This window comes from Syngnathus leptorhynchus, chromosome 4 (genome assembly GCF_054491065.1).
Source record: "Syngnathus leptorhynchus isolate UIUO chromosome 4, UIUO_Slep, whole genome shotgun sequence".
Lineage (NCBI taxonomy): Eukaryota > Metazoa > Chordata > Actinopteri > Syngnathiformes > Syngnathidae > Syngnathus > Syngnathus leptorhynchus.
The window spans coordinates 3,315,429-3,332,504 of record NC_141198.1 but is presented as its reverse complement, the minus strand read 5'-3'; the positions used below and the strand labels follow the sequence as shown (position 1 = coordinate 3,332,504).

Here is a 17,076-nt window from a genome sequence, read left to right as displayed (position 1 = left end):
GAGATTAATGACCTGCGAAAAATAACAAGTTTTTGCTATGATAAGCGCATCTTTATATTTCAGGAGGCTGTCGCGCCATGCCTGATGGAAAACCTCAAGTTTGGTTAAACGCCATTTGCGCTCATGCTTTCTACTTAATTGCTTAAGCGAACGTGTTTCATCTGTGAACCACGGAGTAGGCAATCTACGGCGAGTTACCAGACGTAGCGGCGCCACAGATTCGATGGCATTTAACAATGTAGCATTGAATTAATTTGTAAAATTATCAATAGAGGTGGTATATGGGGAAAATACGGCAGTTGCTGGTGGCAGTAGTTCAGATAGCACAGTTGCAGTCATGGAGTTAATATTACGGCTGCTATAATTCTGATTGCTCTCTTGTCTTTGACTAAGAACTAAAATTTCAAATTTTATTAAGTAGTGATCAGACAAAACAGTAGTGTCTGATAGATGATAGATGTAATAATACAGAATGACAGCAACATAAAAAAAAAAAGAACACAAAAACCTGGAGAAATGTAAAGGGCTGAAGAACTGGAGAAAGTGTGGAGAGTAAAGGCAACAGTAGTGTCACTTGGCATCTAGGGGCAGTTACCCCCAAACTGGATGAAGTGTTCCAGCAGATGGTTGAGGACCTATGCTTGAAGACGCTAGTCTAGGTGGGTAAGGAAACTACTTTTTCCACACACACATTACCCTTCATTAGAATGACCCAAGGCTGATTTAGATTTATTGACTAGATACTGTATGTTCATTTCCAGGATTGTGAGGGGGTAGTGAAGAGAGCTCTTTCATTTGCTACATTCTTACATCCTCTGAGAATAAAATTATTCCCTCAAGGTTGAATATGAATTGACAAAGGACATGAACGTAAACTGGAGTGGCCAACGTGTGCCCTCACCAACATTTCAGACTTGCTGATGACAAATCACCAAAACGTTTTTAAAATTCATGCGACTTGCACACATGTACACATACATATAAAAAGGGTTACATCAAGAACAGTTCTCAAAACTCCAGCAAAAGGATGTGGTGAGGGACAAAGAAACCAAGACAAAGAGAAAAAACACGCTGCAACATCATCAACAAGGCTTAATCTAGGATTAAAGTGTGCTGTTTTACCCCTGAAAATCACTAATGGAAAGGATTCAGGTATGTGAGATTTACATTACTATTGTTCAGAAATCCATTATCTATACTCCTTATTGTGTGCTGGGTTGATGGGAACTAATACAATAATCACAGCACAAAATATATATTAGAAAGGAATAACCACAAAATTTAGCTCCATTCTTTTTCTGTGTGCAGATGCTGCGTGCATTTTTGCTGTACCTGCTGGCTGTCCACTGGTGCCTGGCTATGCCACCACAGAGCCAATGTATTGATGAATCAATCTGTACATACAGCTTGCATGATTACAGCAGCCAGTTGGTCAATATGCCCAGCAACATCAATGAGCGCAGTATTGCCCCCTGGAATTATGTGTGAGTACTTGTCTCAGCCTGAAAGATTAGGCTGATTTTTAACACTTGTCAACATTTTTTTTTTTTTATCAGAGATGCAAGTAAAGTTTTCTAGATGAAAAGTGTGTGTGTTGATTCAAATAAGCTCTCATTATTTCTCGAGCACATCAGGCTTTCATTGTTGTCGTGGTCATCAATCATCATCATAAAAATAATCCATCCATTTTCAACATTTCCAACATTGCTAATCCTGTTCAGGGTCGATAATATAGAATGATGTGTTTGTTAATATTTATTAAGGGTTTGAAACAGCAACGTCTTTTACCTGAAATGTCATAACTATACAGTAAATTATAACGCATGGTAAGATCCGTATTGCACAAGCGCTTACAGGTCCAAAACAAAAATAAGAATATTTCAAAAATCTGATGTGCTAGGAAAAAGTAAAGACATCTTTAATTCTGCATCAAAAATACATTGAAAGCCATTAAAGACATCCCTGATTAAAATTTGTACATGAATGCTCATTACGTATTTCTGGTTTTACTTTGATCCCTATACATAGTAAAAACATTGATGTGAACCGGGTACCTCAAGTGATCCATGAAGCCAGTTGCCACACAAGCCACTCCTGCAGAGGTCTGGACAATGCTTTTGGTCTTGAGACCATACCAATAGCCCTGTGGATGCCCGTCCTCAAGAAGAACCCCAGCTGTTTACCAACGGCAAGTTACTCCTTAGAGTTTGAACTAATCACCATAGCATGTATATGTGCTATCGCCAGGCAAAGCTAAGCAGGGCAAGTGGTGATATTGTCATCTGATGGCATTGTTGATTGTGATGCATGTGTCTGTTGAGAGGATTCATGTAAGGGTTGTAATTTAATTATAGTGAATTTATATCATTTAAAAGTTTCAATAGACACTGAAAATATTAATTATTGTACATCCTTAGTTATTTTCTCACATTTAGACTATCCTACCGGGTGTCAAAGAAATAAAAGCCTCACACAAATGAATCTCGTTTTTCATTGCAATCTGATTCCGCAATGTGTCATGGCGAACGTGCTGTCAATCGATGGATTTAATGATTTAGAGCAGTGGTTCTCCAATGGTTTACGCGTAACCCTGGTGGTACGTGGAGGTACTCCAGGGGGTACATGAGATTTTACAAAAATACATACCGGTATTAAAAAAAGAAAAAAAAAAAGTAAGCCTGATTGTCTTGAGAATTAGGAATAAAAAGTTTGATGAAATACAAATGTATGTTTTATATTCAGTATTCAATTTTAATCCTTAAAAAACGGACTCTCCACAAACCAATAGCAGTCACCTGCGGTTGCCTTGACGACGCACTGTAACATGAAGATGTGGCTAAAGCGTAGCAGCGATGCTGCTTGTTGGAATAATAAAATGGTCAGCCTGACGAGTTGGGAGTCCCTTTCTTCAACAAAGCTCTCTGTCTAGCTCCAGAGAGTTCCTTTAACTCCCTTCCTTTCTTATATCACTAGCTATGAGCAGAGCTCCTTTGCACCTGAAAAAGTACTCTGTTTAGTTCAAAGGAACTTCTTTCTCTTTTTAAACAATTCTGTAGCTTTTATCTATGGATTGTTGTTGATTGAGACTGTATGTCTTTAAGTGTTACAGAAAAGACATATCTGTTGAAGTAGTTGCATATAAATTATCCCATATTAATTCAATATTAGTATTGTGTGAAAATTAGCAAGAAAGTTGCATTGTTCCACAGGAAAACGACACTCAACACGCTTCGAGATATCTCATCAAGTACAAGTCAGCCAACCAGCAGCCAACCGGCTGAAGAGGAGCAGGACAGACTGCAACATTACTGCTGGGATCACGGAACAGCCAAGGCCATGCGGCCTCGCACCACATAACATTCCTTAGCTAATCACCGTTGCTACAGCCACAATCTCCCCTCCCTTTAGTATAGCAACGCCTTTTGTAACCAGGGTAACCCAAAATAAAAAGGAGCTCAGAATTGGTGGAGGACTGTAACTGGACCTTCTACGTAATTCCCGTCGCGAGTAAAACGAATACTGGTTGTATTCTCCGCTTTGTTATAGTGTGTAAAATAATGTCTGATGGTGTTTAGACCTGACATTTAATTGGTCCTTCAAGCCGGATGCCAATAAATCTGAGGATTCCAGCGGGTGTCAGCGGAGATCCAGAAAGACAGTGTGCAGCGGGACCTCCCTAGGAGAGGTCTTAAAATCCTTTTCAAGGGCTGGCTGTCTTCTCGTCAGCTGGGATCTGAAGGTTGAAGGCAGTCCGAGGTGCAGAGGTGAAGCGAACCAGAGGGTGAGTTTGTTTTTTGTTTAAAAGAGTGGTGTGGCCGAGGGCTCGTCGTGCCCTATAAAAATCCTAGGTAAAAGTTACAGAACGGAGATTTCCATCTAAAAGTAATAAAACGGAGAGGTCTGTTTAAGTAAAAGGACAGAGGTATCCAAGAAAAGTTACAGAACGGAGACGTCCGTCTAAAAGTAACAAAACGGAGAGGTCCGTTTAAGTAAAAGGACAGAAGTGTCCGACGGAGATATCCATCTAAAAGTGACGACGGAGTCCGCAGGAAGCCGAAAACTCTGTAATAATGTGTGATTGAGAGTGTGAATGGGAATACGTATCACTAGATATAGTATTCCATATTAAAGCAGTAGGGAATACATAACGTGGTTCTGTGGACGCAATAGGCAAGGATTCTCCACCAGAACGGTAGTCAAAGTGAGAATCACCACAGGATCTTTTCGTTATCCCACTGGAAACACCCGACTTTAGAAACCCCTATGGTTTTACAGTTGAAAAAAGTTCAAAGACGCAAGTTGAAAAGGACAAAAAGGAAAAAAAAACGCAAGTTGGCAGCCGTATTTCAAATTGATTAAAATGGGGAACGGGAAGAGCAAAATTAATACCCGAGATAATCTAAAATGTAAAGATTGGAAAATAATTAAAAGGCAGAATCTCGAACGACCTGAAAATCTCAATAAATGGGTTAAAAAATATATAAATTTGAGGGACAACTAGAAACAAACAAATTATTAGGACTTAGAGGTGCCATACACGGAACAACAAAAAGAAATCGTAAAAATTGTAAAAAGGCATCTGATGATGTAGTGTTTTGGGTAAGAGAGGAGAGAAAAAGAAAGCTCAGAAAGCGCTGTATTGCAGGCAGGAGGATGAGACAATGGACGATCAGCAGGCAGGCAAGGAAAATAGATAAGACAAAAAGAGCTGAAGAGGAAGGGGGAGAATTAGAAGAAATAAAAGAACGCGAATAGAAAACACATGCAACAACTTCAAAACATAAGGTCATAGAGAAGTTGTGTCCACAAGTACCTGACACTGATGCACATAAGGGGTCACCACCCTCCCCCCTTATGGGTCAACAGACAGAGCCACCAGACAGAAAAGCCCGCTAGAAATGGTCAAAGAAAATGGGAGCACACTATCCATTGTCACCTAAAAACAAAATTCTGCTTTCAGCCCCATTCACTGAAGACACGAATATTGTAGATTAAGAATAAACTCCAAACATGCCACTATATCTAATGATACAAGTGGCCAACCCAAATTATGATCCAGGTAATGAATAAAGAGAACAAAGCAAAATGATAATGAAACATTTGATGAATATTGAGTGCGTATGAAAAAAGTGTTTAAAATACCCAGTGGACTGGTGGAAGATAATGCGCCTCAAGGTCCTTGAAGGCGCCTATCAACAGCAATTTAAAAAAAAAACTAAAAAAAAAAAAATGCCATCCATGCAGTGTCCAGGCCAGTAATACATAGCTGGGTGACCAAACATTATATAGGCATGAAGACCGGAACTTTAGAGGAATACATAACTCACGCCCTCTATAGACAAACAAAGACAAAAACAAATGAAAGCATCAAAAGACACTTTTCTGGTAGACCAGGATAGTGACACTTTTTACCAAAATGCAGGCAGAGAACAGAAAGGCCAGAGAGGGCTTTAGAGCCCGAGGAAGAGGAGTTGTGCAACCTAGTCGAATAGAATGCTGGAGTTGCGGAGAAAAATCACATGGCACGTGACTGCACAAATGAGTAAAGACAGATATGACTAGACGAAGATCATATTAGATCAGATTCCCATGTAACAAAGTGAGAACCTGGCTGCCAAAATGAAACAGAAATTAGCTTAAATATAAAGTAGATATTTGCATGAGACAAAAAAGAGCCAGAGATCAAATTATGTGCGCACACTGAAGTTAACATTTGCAAAATAAATGGAAAAGAATTACAAATAGCTTCTAAAAGTAAAATAGAGAATAAATCAGACGAGTAAGATGAACAAAAAGGTGTGTTCTTAGTGAGATCTATGTGGTCTTATATTTTGTGCGTCATCCTTTTGTGTTGGTGTGTGTGTGTGTGTGTGTCTGTATGTGCATATGTGTTTGATAATGACTGGATAGAGGAGCAGAATGCGCTTTATGTTTTATGTATTATTGTATTTAATTACTACATTTTATGTATACTGAACGCACTCCCATTTTAAGTCTGGATTTTATAATTGTCCATGCACTTAATTGTATTCAATGTATGTGATGTATTTGAAATGTATATATTGTATTGAAATGTATTTAATGTTATAGGAAGCTGCTGTAAAACAGCTCTTGAACTCAGTCAGGCCAGTCCATGAAACCTTGATGTTACATGTCGACCTTTCCTTTAAATAAACTAAACTAAACACCCGTTCCCCATTGGTTCTCCCCAAAGTCAGCTCTTTTTATCATTTTGGACCAGTTCTGGCGGACTATTACCGTATTTGTCTGACTAAAGGTCGCTCCGGAATACAAGTCGCATCAGCCATAAAATGCAAAATATAGTGGGAAAAAAAACCCCACATATAAGTCGCTCCGGAGTTGAAGTTGCATTTTGGGGAAAATTTATTTGACAAAATCCAACACCAAAAACAGACATGAACCAGCTACAACAGGCTAACGATACAGTATCCTAACGTGACATAAACACAAACGAGAAGCTGAGAATAGGCCTGATGTAACATTAACAGTTATTCAAATAACTATAACATAAATAACACGTTTATCAAACCATCTGTGTCACTCCAAATCATTAAAGCCATCGATCGAGTTCGTCCTCCTTTATGTAAACAAGTCCGATGTCAGAGGCACGTTGCAGTTAAAATTTTTCCACAGGCCCATATAACAATATATAAACTATGTATGAATTAACAATAATCTAAACAACAATTTTATCAAACCATCCGTGTCTCTCCAAATTTTTAAATCCATAGTAATCTTCGTCTTGTCCGTCCATCCATCTATTTTCTTCCGCTTATCCGGGGTCGGGTCGCGGGGGCAGCAGCTTTAGAAGGGACTCCCAGACTTCCCTCTCCTCAGCCACTTCATCCAGCTCATCCCGGGGGATCCCAAGGCGTTCCCAGGCCAGCTGAGAGACATAGTCTCTCCAGCACATCCTAGGTCGTCCCCGGGGTCTTCTACCGGTGGGACATGCCCGGAACACCTCCCCAGGGAGGCGTCCAGAAGGCATCCTGATGAGATGCCCGAGCCACCTCATCTGGCTCCTCTTAGCGTGGAGGAGCAGCGGCTCTACTCCAAGTCGCTCCCGGATGACCGAGATTCTCACCCTATCTCTAAGGGAGAGCCCGGAACCCTGCGGAGGAAACTCATTTCGGCCGCTTGTATCCTGGATCTCATTCTTTCGGTCACGACCCATAGCTCGTGACCATAGGTGAGGGTAGGAGCGTAGATCGACCGGTAAATCGAGAGCTTTGCCATTTGGCTCAGCTCTCTCTTCACCACGACGGACCGATACAGAGTCCTCATTACTGCCGACGGTGCACCGATCCGCCTATCGATCTCGCGCTCCATCCTGCCCTCACTCGTGAACAAGACCCCAAGATAATTGAACTCCTCCACTTGGGCATTCCACCCTTTTCCGACCGAGGACCATGGACTCTGATTTGGAGGTGCTGACCCTCATCCCGACCGCTTCACACTTGGCTGCGAACCGCTCCAGTGAGAGCTGGAGATCACGGCCTGAAGAAGCCAACAGCACCACGTCATCTTCAAAAAGCAGTGACACGATGCTGAGGTCCCCAAACCGGACCCCCTCAACGCCTCTGATGCGCCTAGAAATTCTGTCCATAAAGGATCCTGCTGAGGGTGTAGAGCTGGTCCACTGTTCCACGGCCAGGAGGAAAGCCACACTGCTCCTCCTGAATCCGAGGCTGCCAATCCAGAGGCACCGTTCCCGATGTCCACGCAATGCTGTAGAGGCGTGTCAGCCATGCGTCCTGAGACGCTGGATGGTGGACCAGAATTTCCTCGAAGCCGTCCGGAAGTCATTCTCCATGGCCTCGCCAAACTCTTCCCACGCCCGGGCTTTTGCCTCAGCAACCGCCGTAGCCTTGTTCCGCTTGGCCATCAGCTGCCTCCGGAGTCCTGCAGGCCAAAACGGCCCGATAGGACTCCTTCTTCAGCTTGACGGCATCCCTTACCGCCGGTGTCTACCAGCGGGTTCGGTGATTGCCGCCACGACAGGCACCAACAACCTTACGGCCACAGCTCCGGTCAGCTGCCTCAAAAATGGAGGCGCGGAGCATGGTCCACTCGGACTCAATGTCCCCCGCCTCCCCCGGGAGGTGGGAAAAGCGCTGCCGGAGGTGGAAGTTGAAGCTCTTCCTGACAGGGGATTCTGCCAGACATTCCCAGCAGACCCTCACAGAGCGTTTGGGCATGCCAGGTCGGACCGGCACTTTCCGCCACCATCGGAGCCAACCCACCACCAGGTGGTACTCAGTTGACAGCTCCACCCCTCTCTTCACCCGGGTGTTCAAAACATACGGCCGCAAATCCGATGACACAACTACAAAGTCAATTAACGAACTGCGGCCTAGGGTGTCCTGGTGCCAAGTGCACACATGGACACCCTTATGCTTGAACATGGTGTTCATGATAGAAAATCCGTGTCGAGCACAGAAGTCCAGCAATAGCCGTTCCTTCCAATCACGCACTTCCAGGTCTCACTGTCATTGCCCACGTGAGCATTGAAGTCACACAGTAGAACGATAGAGTCCCCAGAAGGAGCGCTCTCCAGCACTTCCCCCAGGGACTCCAAAAAGGGTGGGTACTCTGAGCTGCCGTTTGGTGCATAGACACAAACAACAGTCAGGACCCGTCCCCCCCACCCGAAGGCGGAGGAAGGCTACCCTCTCGCTCACCGGGGTGAACCCCAATGTGCAGGCGCCCAGCCGGGGGGCAATAAGTATGCCAACACCTGCTCGACGCCTCTCACCGTGGGCAACTCCAGAGTGGAAGAGAGTCCAGCCCCTCTCGAGAGGGCTTGTACCAGAGCCCAAAATATGTGTGGAGGCAAGTCCGACTATGTCTAGTCTGAACTTTTCTGCTTCACACACCAGCTCGGGCTCCTTTCCAGCCAGAGGTGATATTCCATGTCCCTAGAGCCAGCCTCTGCAGCCGGGGATCGCACCGCCGAGGTCCTCGCCTTTGGCCGCCGCCCAGCTCACTTTGCACCCGACCCCTTTGGCCCCTCCTACAGGTGGTGAGCCCATGGGAAGGGGGACCCACGTTTTCTTTTCGGGCTATGCCCGGCCGGACCCCATTGGTGAAAGCCCGGCCACCAGGCGCTCGCCTTCGAGCCCCACCTCCAGGCCTGGCTCCAGAGAGGGGCCCCGGTGACCCGCGTCCGGGCGAGGCAAAACTGAGTCCATTTTTGTTTCATAAGGGGCTTTGGTGAGCCGTCCTTTGTCTGGCCCCTCACCCTCATCTTCGTCTTGTGTCACTTAGAAAAAAAACGCGCGCGAGAGAACACGCCCACCCACACCTACCCCGCCCACCCCCCCACTCCCATTATTTATTAACGTTAAACAACTTATAGCAATGTACCTGACCGACATTTAGGTTTCAAACACTGCATATAGAAACAAAAAAGATAAACAGTAAACAATGACCACCAAAAAGGCATAAAACCTTTCAAAACTCAGACTGTATGCAGAACACTGCTAATTTATACTAATCTTTCTTGTAAAAATCTCTTGCAAGGAAATAAAAATATACATAACTAAAAACGTGTTCATGAAAATAAATTAACTTAAATATACCGTAATTTTCGGACTATAAGTCGCTCCAGAGTATAAGTCGCACCAGCCATAAAATGCACAATAAAGTGGAAAAAAACCATATATAAGTCGCACCGGAGTATAAGTCGCACTTTGGGGCAAATTTATTTGTCAAAATCCAACACCAAAAACAGACATGAACCAGCAACAACAGGCTAAACGATACGGTATCCTAATGTGACATACCGTAATTTTCGGACTATAAGTCGCGTTTTTTTTCATAGTTTGTGTGGGGGGGCGACTTATACTCAGGAGCGACTTATGTGTTTTTTTTTTCCAAAATATTTACTTGATCATTAACACATTACTTACTAGTACAGTTGATCACCTCACATATTTTTAATACACTGAAAAATGAATAAAGCAATTCACACTTTAAAGCACAATATTCAAGTTCATGAAACAAATAAACAAAACAAAAAAAGAACAGCTGAAAAAGAAATTAGTTATTTTCAAACTAAACTGAAGGAGGGTGATTTAAATTTCACTATTGGCCGTGACGCAACAACTGGGAGGGGAAAGCGCTGTTTTTTTGAGTTTTTAAAAAGCACAGGTCTGGTGAAGAGAATTTAGTGTGGTGATGTAAAAACAAAAACAAAAACAAAAAAAACAGTAGGGGCAGCAATGCAATTTAGGATGCAAGCTCTGCTTGTGATGGACAGCACGCGAGCACACATCACGGCAGACATGCAAATCACGAGTCCGACGGCATTGTTTACACGATCGATGATTGATGTATTTTATGATTTGGAGTGACAGATGGTTTGGTAATATTGTTGCTATATGATAGTTATTTGAAATATACTTTATATATTGTTATATGGGTCTGTGGAATAATTAGACATGCAAATCACGAGTCCGACGGCGCGCGTACGCGGCATTGTTTATACGATCAATGATCGATGGATTTTATGATTTGGGGTGACAGATGGTTTGGTAATATTGTTGCTATATGATAGTTATTTGAAATATACTTTGTATATCGTTCTATGGGTCTGTGGAATAATTAGACATGCAAATCACGAGTCCGACGGCGCGCGTACGCGGCATTGTTTACACGATCGATGATCGATGTATTTTATGATTTGGAGTGACAGATGGTTTGGTAATATTGTTGCTATATGATAGTTATTTGAAATATACTTTATATATCGTTATATGGGTCTGTGGAATAATTACACATGCAAATCACGAGTCCGACGGCGCGCGTACGCGGCATTGTTTACACGATCAATGATCGATGTATTTTATGATTTGGAGTGACAGATGGTTTGGTAATATTGTTGCTATATGATAGTTATTTGAAATATACTTTGTATATCGTTATATGGGTCTGTGGAATAATTAGACATGCAAATCACGAGTCCGACGGCGCGCGTACGCGGCATTGTTTACACGATCAATGATCGATGTATTTTATGATTTGGAGTGACACAGATGGTTTGATAAACGTGTTATTTATGTAATAATCATTTGAATAACTCTGAATGTTACGTTAGGCCCGTTCTCAGCCTCTCGTTTGTGTATGTCACGTTAGCATACCGTATCGTTTAGCCTGTTGTTGCTGGTTCGTGTCTGTTTTTGGTGTTGGATTTTGACAAATACATTTGCCCCAAAAGTGCGACTTATACTCCGGTGCGACTTATATATGTTTTTTTTCACGTTATTGTGCATTTTACGGGTGGTGCGACTTATACTCCGGAGCGTATAATAGTCCGAAAATTACGGTATACACAAACAAGGAGCTGAGAACGGGCCTGACGCAACAAGTTATTCAAGTAAGTATTACATAAATAACACGTTCATCAAACCATCTGTGTCACTCCAATTCATTAAATCCAGCAATCGTGCTTTATGTAAACAATGCCGCATCAGACCCGTTGTAAGTTGCATTTCTAATTATTCCACAGACCCATATAACGATATATAAAGTATATTTAAAATAATTATCATATTAAAACAATATTATCAAACCATCTGTGTCACTCCAAATCATTAAATCCATCGATCAAATTCCTCGTTCTTTATGTCAACAACGCCGCGCGTGCGCTCCAGAGATCTAGTATATAACTATATTGTAGCGTTAAAGTATCAGGGAAGACGTGGGTTTATATAACAATAATATCAAACCATCTGTGTCATTCCAAATCATTAAATCCATCGATCAAACTCCTCGTTCTTTATGTCAACAACGCCGCGCGTGCGCTGCAGAGATCTAGTAGTATATAACGATATTGTAGCGTTAACAAAGTACCAGGAAAGACGTGGGTTTGGTCGAGTATGACCGGGCGTGCGTAAAAGCCATGTCCGAGCCCCATCCACCGTCCCCGGACAGTCACCCGGCCGGCAACCGACTTCCATCCACGGAGGTGAAAGAGAGCTCCTGTCGAGAAGGATCGGGCGTGCGTAAAAGCCATAACGGTTATTCAAACCTTATGTGTCACTCCAAATCATTAAATCCTTCAAACTCTTTGTCCACCGTGTCACTTACAAACAAAGCCGCTAATGATGCTGGTAGTACATGGGGCCCTTCGTCATCTTCGTCATTCCGGGATCGAATCCTTTGGCCTTTATGTAAACAACCGCTGCGCGGCACGGATGACGTCACTTGCAGTTCAAATGACAGTAGTAATCTCTTGCTAGATCGCGGTTCGTTTATCGCGGTTTCACTACATCGCGGATTTTTGAATTTTGAAAATTTGTGAAAAAAAATCACATAAGTCGCTCCTGAGTATAAGTCGCCCCCCCACCCACACTATGACAAAAATCGCGACTTATAGTCCGAAAATTACGGTAAATAAATAATATCTTATATCTATGGTGAAAATTTTTTGGGGCTTTAGCTACGAGCAAAGAAACCACATAAAAAGCCTCCAGGGCTTTGGCTGATGTCGTGGAGGAATTCGCATCGTGTCTTGGGATGACTTGAAGTCGGAAAGTTTCCTCCAAAAGAACTCCGGTGGCTTACCAACATGGCATCCGTGTTTTGTGGTGAGATGCCGCTGGAGATGGGCCGGCTTCATGCTAGCGTTGGCTAATTTCTCCCCGCAAACAAAGCACAGGGTGGGTTACAACTTGTGCACATAAATCCCATCAAACAATAGTCTTCTATGTACTGTCAGTACTTCATTGGCTCTGGTTTTGCCTTCTTTTTTACTTGTTTCTCCGTGTTTTCAACAGCAGCATCGCTGCTACGCTTTAGCCACATCTCCATGTTACAGTACGTTGTCAAGGTAACCGCGGATGACTGCTATTGGTTTGTGTTTTTTTAAGGATTAAAATTGAATACTGAATATAAAACATACATTTGTATTTCATCAAACCTTTTATGACTAATTCTCAAGACAATCAGGCTTACTGTTTTGTTTTGTTTTTTAATACCGGTATATATTTTTGTAAAATCTCAGGTACGGGCCTGATCTTGTGATAGAAATATATTTTCTGTTTGAGCTTATTAGTGAGAGTGTAAACATGTTTTTTTGTAGGTGAGGTGGGAGTCTAAGAGCACTACAAGATATTTATCTGTCTGTGACTACTCGAGTTTGATCGGACAGAGTGATGGGGACAGTTATGGAGATGTTTTTCTTACATTATTTCAGTTTTTTTTAACATTGATCATCAGATGATTTACTTTGTGCCAGTCATGTAGGAGGTGGAGATCAGAAGTAAGTTTGGAGTTTATGGTTTTGGTGTGCGGATCTGAAGTGAAAATAACTGATTTGAGTTTGGTCGCATATGTTGGACAGGTCATTGATATACATGAAGAATAATAATGGGCCCAGTATGCTGCCCATGGGGACACCAGTGGGAGATGGTAGTGGAGTAGATATTGCCTGACCAAAATTAACAACCTGGATTCTATCCGAGAGGTATGAGGAGAGCATAGTTAGAACTGAGGGCGAGAGATGAAAGGAAGCTAGTTTGTTATGGAGTATTTGGTGGTTAACTGTGTCAAAGGCTTTACGGAAATCTATAAAGACTGCTCCTGTGATGCGGCCTTTATTAAGAGAGCTGCGTATATGTTCTCAAAGTCTGCTTTATTGTCAATTTCTTCACGATAAGACACACAAAGAGATCGAAATTACGTTTCCCACCGTCCCACGGTGACTAGACACAGTACACAACACATACAAGCAAATAGCACAAAGAGTAAAAATGAATAGACAAGAGCAATGAATAAGTAATAAGCAAATAACCCAAATAAATAAACAAACAATACATCGACAAATAAGAGGAGCAAAATAGAGCAAGCGTGCATACAAAAGACAGCCAGACCATAGCGCAAAAGAACAGGACGTTATGCAGCCGAGGGTGGAGGGAATTCAGGATCCTGACAGCTTGGAGTGTGAAGCTGTTGGTGCGGGAGCGCAGGCATCTGTACCTCTTCCCAGAGGGCAGAAGATCAAACAAAGCATGAGCGGGGTGACTCACATCACACACAATCGCGGTCGCCTTGCAGGTGAGACGGGAGGTGTAAATGTCCTTCAGGGAGGGGAGTGAAGCCCCAATGATCTTACTAGCAGTGTTCACTATGCGCTGCAGGGCCTTCATGTTGTATTCAGTGCAGCCACCACCCCACACAGCAATACAAATGGAGAGGACGCTCTCAATGGTGCCACGGTAGAATGTGGTCATGATGGCAGGAGGAGCACGTGCTCGTCTGAGTTTCCGCAGAAAGTACAGGTGGCGCTGAGCTTTCTTCGCCAGCGACGCAGCGTTGGTGGTCCAGGAGAGGTCCTCACTGATGTGCACCTCCAGGAATCGGGTGCTGCTCACTCTCTCCACCACAGCACCGTCGATGGTCAGCGGCAGGTGTTGGGTGTGACCCTTCCGGAAGTCAACAACAATCTCCTTGGTCTTGCTGACGTTCAGCAGAAGGTTATTGTCCCTGCACCACGTGGCCAGAAGGTCGACCTTCGACCTGTATTGAGTCTCGTCGCCCTCAGTGATGAGACCCACCACAGTCGTGTCGCTCGGCATATTTCAGCACGCGGTTGCTGCTGTAGATTGCAGTGCAGTCATGCGTCAGCAAGGTGAAGAGCAGCGGACTGAGCATGCAGCCTTGAGGGGCCCTCGTGCTCAGCGTGATGCTGCCGGAGACATTGTTGCCAACACGTACTACCTGAGGCCTCTGACAGGACGTGTTGGCGACAATCTGTGTATAGTAGCTGTGCAGATAGTGTTGAACGAGCTGATCGGAAGCCGAATTGTGAGTTGTTGAGAAGGTGGTTTGTTTCAAGATGTTCTATAAGTTGTTTTGACAGGATTTTTTCTAAGAGTTTGGATAGAGGTGGGAGGATTGATATAGGTGTGAGTATCATATCTGCAGGAACTGGAGAAAACAAACAAAGGAGCAGGGAGAAGAACGAGAACAACCACAAGGGCCGCCAAGGACAGGACGAGACGCCAAGGAATGATTATGGAAGACAAACTGGCCCCCATCTTTGTGTGCCTTTAACAAGAATTGGATTCAGACTTAGACCATCCTGTGTAAGTTTGATTTTTGTCTCAGGCGTGTCATTCTTCCTAAAGACAAGCAAAGCCGAACACGCATCGTATAAATTCGACACTGCAGGATAATCCTATATGGACTGGACTGATACATCTTATAATTTCATTCTAATGCTTCTCTCATTTTTCCATGAATTTGTTTCTGTAAATATGAGTGTTTTAGTTTAATAGCTTTCAGGTCATGATAACCAATTCTATTAAATTGCACTGCTGAGGTTGTTTTGAATGTGTATGTCAGTTACACATTTTTCATTTGGAAAAATGACATAATATTTAAAAATACATACGGTTTTCAAAACAAAAGACGTGCAATTTCAGATATGCCTCAATATGTTGCATATTCTCATTCAGACTGTCACTCACACATTCACACCGTCATATGTGGGACGCGAACTCTTGGTGTCGACACACAAGGCAAGCAAGTGCCCCCCTACACCATCAGCGACTCCCTATGTGTAAATATGGTATCGTACTGCTCTGCTTTTCCTTCGCTCTCACCGCAACGCCTAAAATAAGGGCATACTTGAAATTCAGGAGCGGCTGGTCTGAAAAGGGAAGACGGCTTGGTGTGTCTGTTACGCCCTTCTTTCCCTCAAGCAATTGCACCACAAACAACAAAACCCCTCATTTCAATCATATTTATAACGTCTTTGTTTTAAAGAATAAAATCTGCCAAAATGTTTTCCCATTTGAAATTCAGAGACGAAAGAACAACATTTCCGGATTTTCTGACTTTTGTCACCTGGCTAGAAAGAATTGCACATTTATGTTCACCCAACATATGAAATGCCTAACTGTAATACAAATTATTAATCCGTACAGACCTTTAGAGAGAATTCTGGCAATTGACTGAGCCAGGGAAGGCTTTTCTGCCACCATCAGAACGGTCCTCATTTTGTACTTCTCAGCATAAATTTAACTAAATGCAATACAAGAAGCTGCTGGTAATCATTACAATGAATTGACGGCTAGCTTCTTCGGCCGATTCTTACTCTAATTTAACTGACAGTTGGCAGCCTCCTTAAAATTGCATTACTCCCATCTGCTGGTCTGGGGGTATGGTACATTATAATTATTCATTCATTAAGTTTTCCGAACCGCTTAATTCTTGGTTGAGGAGACATCTGTCTTATGGTGCGTCACCTCCTGACCAAATTGGAAATTATTTCAGGATGTATTTATAAAATATTGTATAGCCATTAAGAAAATCAACCAAGTTAATTTTGATAATATATAGAAGAAAACTATCATCATTGTAATAAAAAAGTACATACTGAAATAACCAAAGAATAAAAAGACAGAAGCCTTGAAGAACAATTGATTAAACTCTTCCCTAAATAACAACTCTCTCTCGAGTATCATATCCCCAACAAATTATTCGAGAAACTCAGTGGAACAAAACTATTACAAGGAGTAGAGGTGGTGAAAGTAGATAAGTTTAAATACTTAGGGTTAACTGTGCAACGTGATGGAGAGTGTGGCAGAGTGGTGGAAAAGAAAGTGAAAGCAGGGTGGAGTGGGTGGACAAAGGTGGCAGGAGTGATTTGTGATCGAATAATATCTGCAAGGCTGAAGGGAAAGGTCTTCAAGGCAGTAATGCGACCAGCTACGTTGTTCGGCTTGTACGGTGGCACTAACAGAAAGACAGAAGGCAGACCTGGAGGTGGCAGAGATGAAGATGTTGATGTTAGGAATGAACATATTAAACGGACAGCCCAGGTGGGAGGCTTTGGAGACAAAGTCAGAGAGGAGAGATTGAGATGGTTTGGTAATGTGATGACGAGGGACCCAGGGTATATGAGAGGGAGGCCAAAAAGTGAAGTTTATGGATGTGGTGCGGGAGAACGTGCACGTGATTGGTGTGACAGAGGAAAATATAGAGGACAGAGTGAAATGGAAACGATTGATCTGCTGTGGTGACACACTCAAATAAACAAACAAAAAT

At 42.9% G+C, this 17,076-nt stretch overlaps 2 protein-coding genes across 3 annotated transcripts in view; one reads left to right on the top strand and one right to left on the bottom strand.

The window, feature by feature from the left end:
* The window catches only part of top3b (DNA topoisomerase III beta), an 88,562-nt gene extending 71,486 nt beyond the window's left edge, over positions 1-17,076 (bottom strand). Inside the window, exon 1 of one of the 2 annotated variants that reach the window (XM_085909065.1) lies at positions 15,956-17,076. In XM_085909065.1, coding sequence (XP_085765191.1) covers positions 15,956-16,025 — 70 coding nt within the window. In that variant the 5' untranslated portion in view covers positions 16,026-17,076. The remainder of the gene's footprint in view (positions 1-15,955) is intronic. The other variant, XM_085909064.1, reaches the window with a different exon arrangement.
* On the top strand, positions 1,282-2,460 carry LOC147057656 (interleukin-17A). The gene is made up of 2 exons (XM_085910732.1): positions 1,282-1,484; positions 2,029-2,460. Exons 1-2 carry the CDS (start codon positions 1,309-1,311, stop codon positions 2,255-2,257), a joined length of 405 nt encoding a protein of 134 aa, XP_085766858.1. The 5' UTR covers positions 1,282-1,308; the 3' UTR covers positions 2,258-2,460.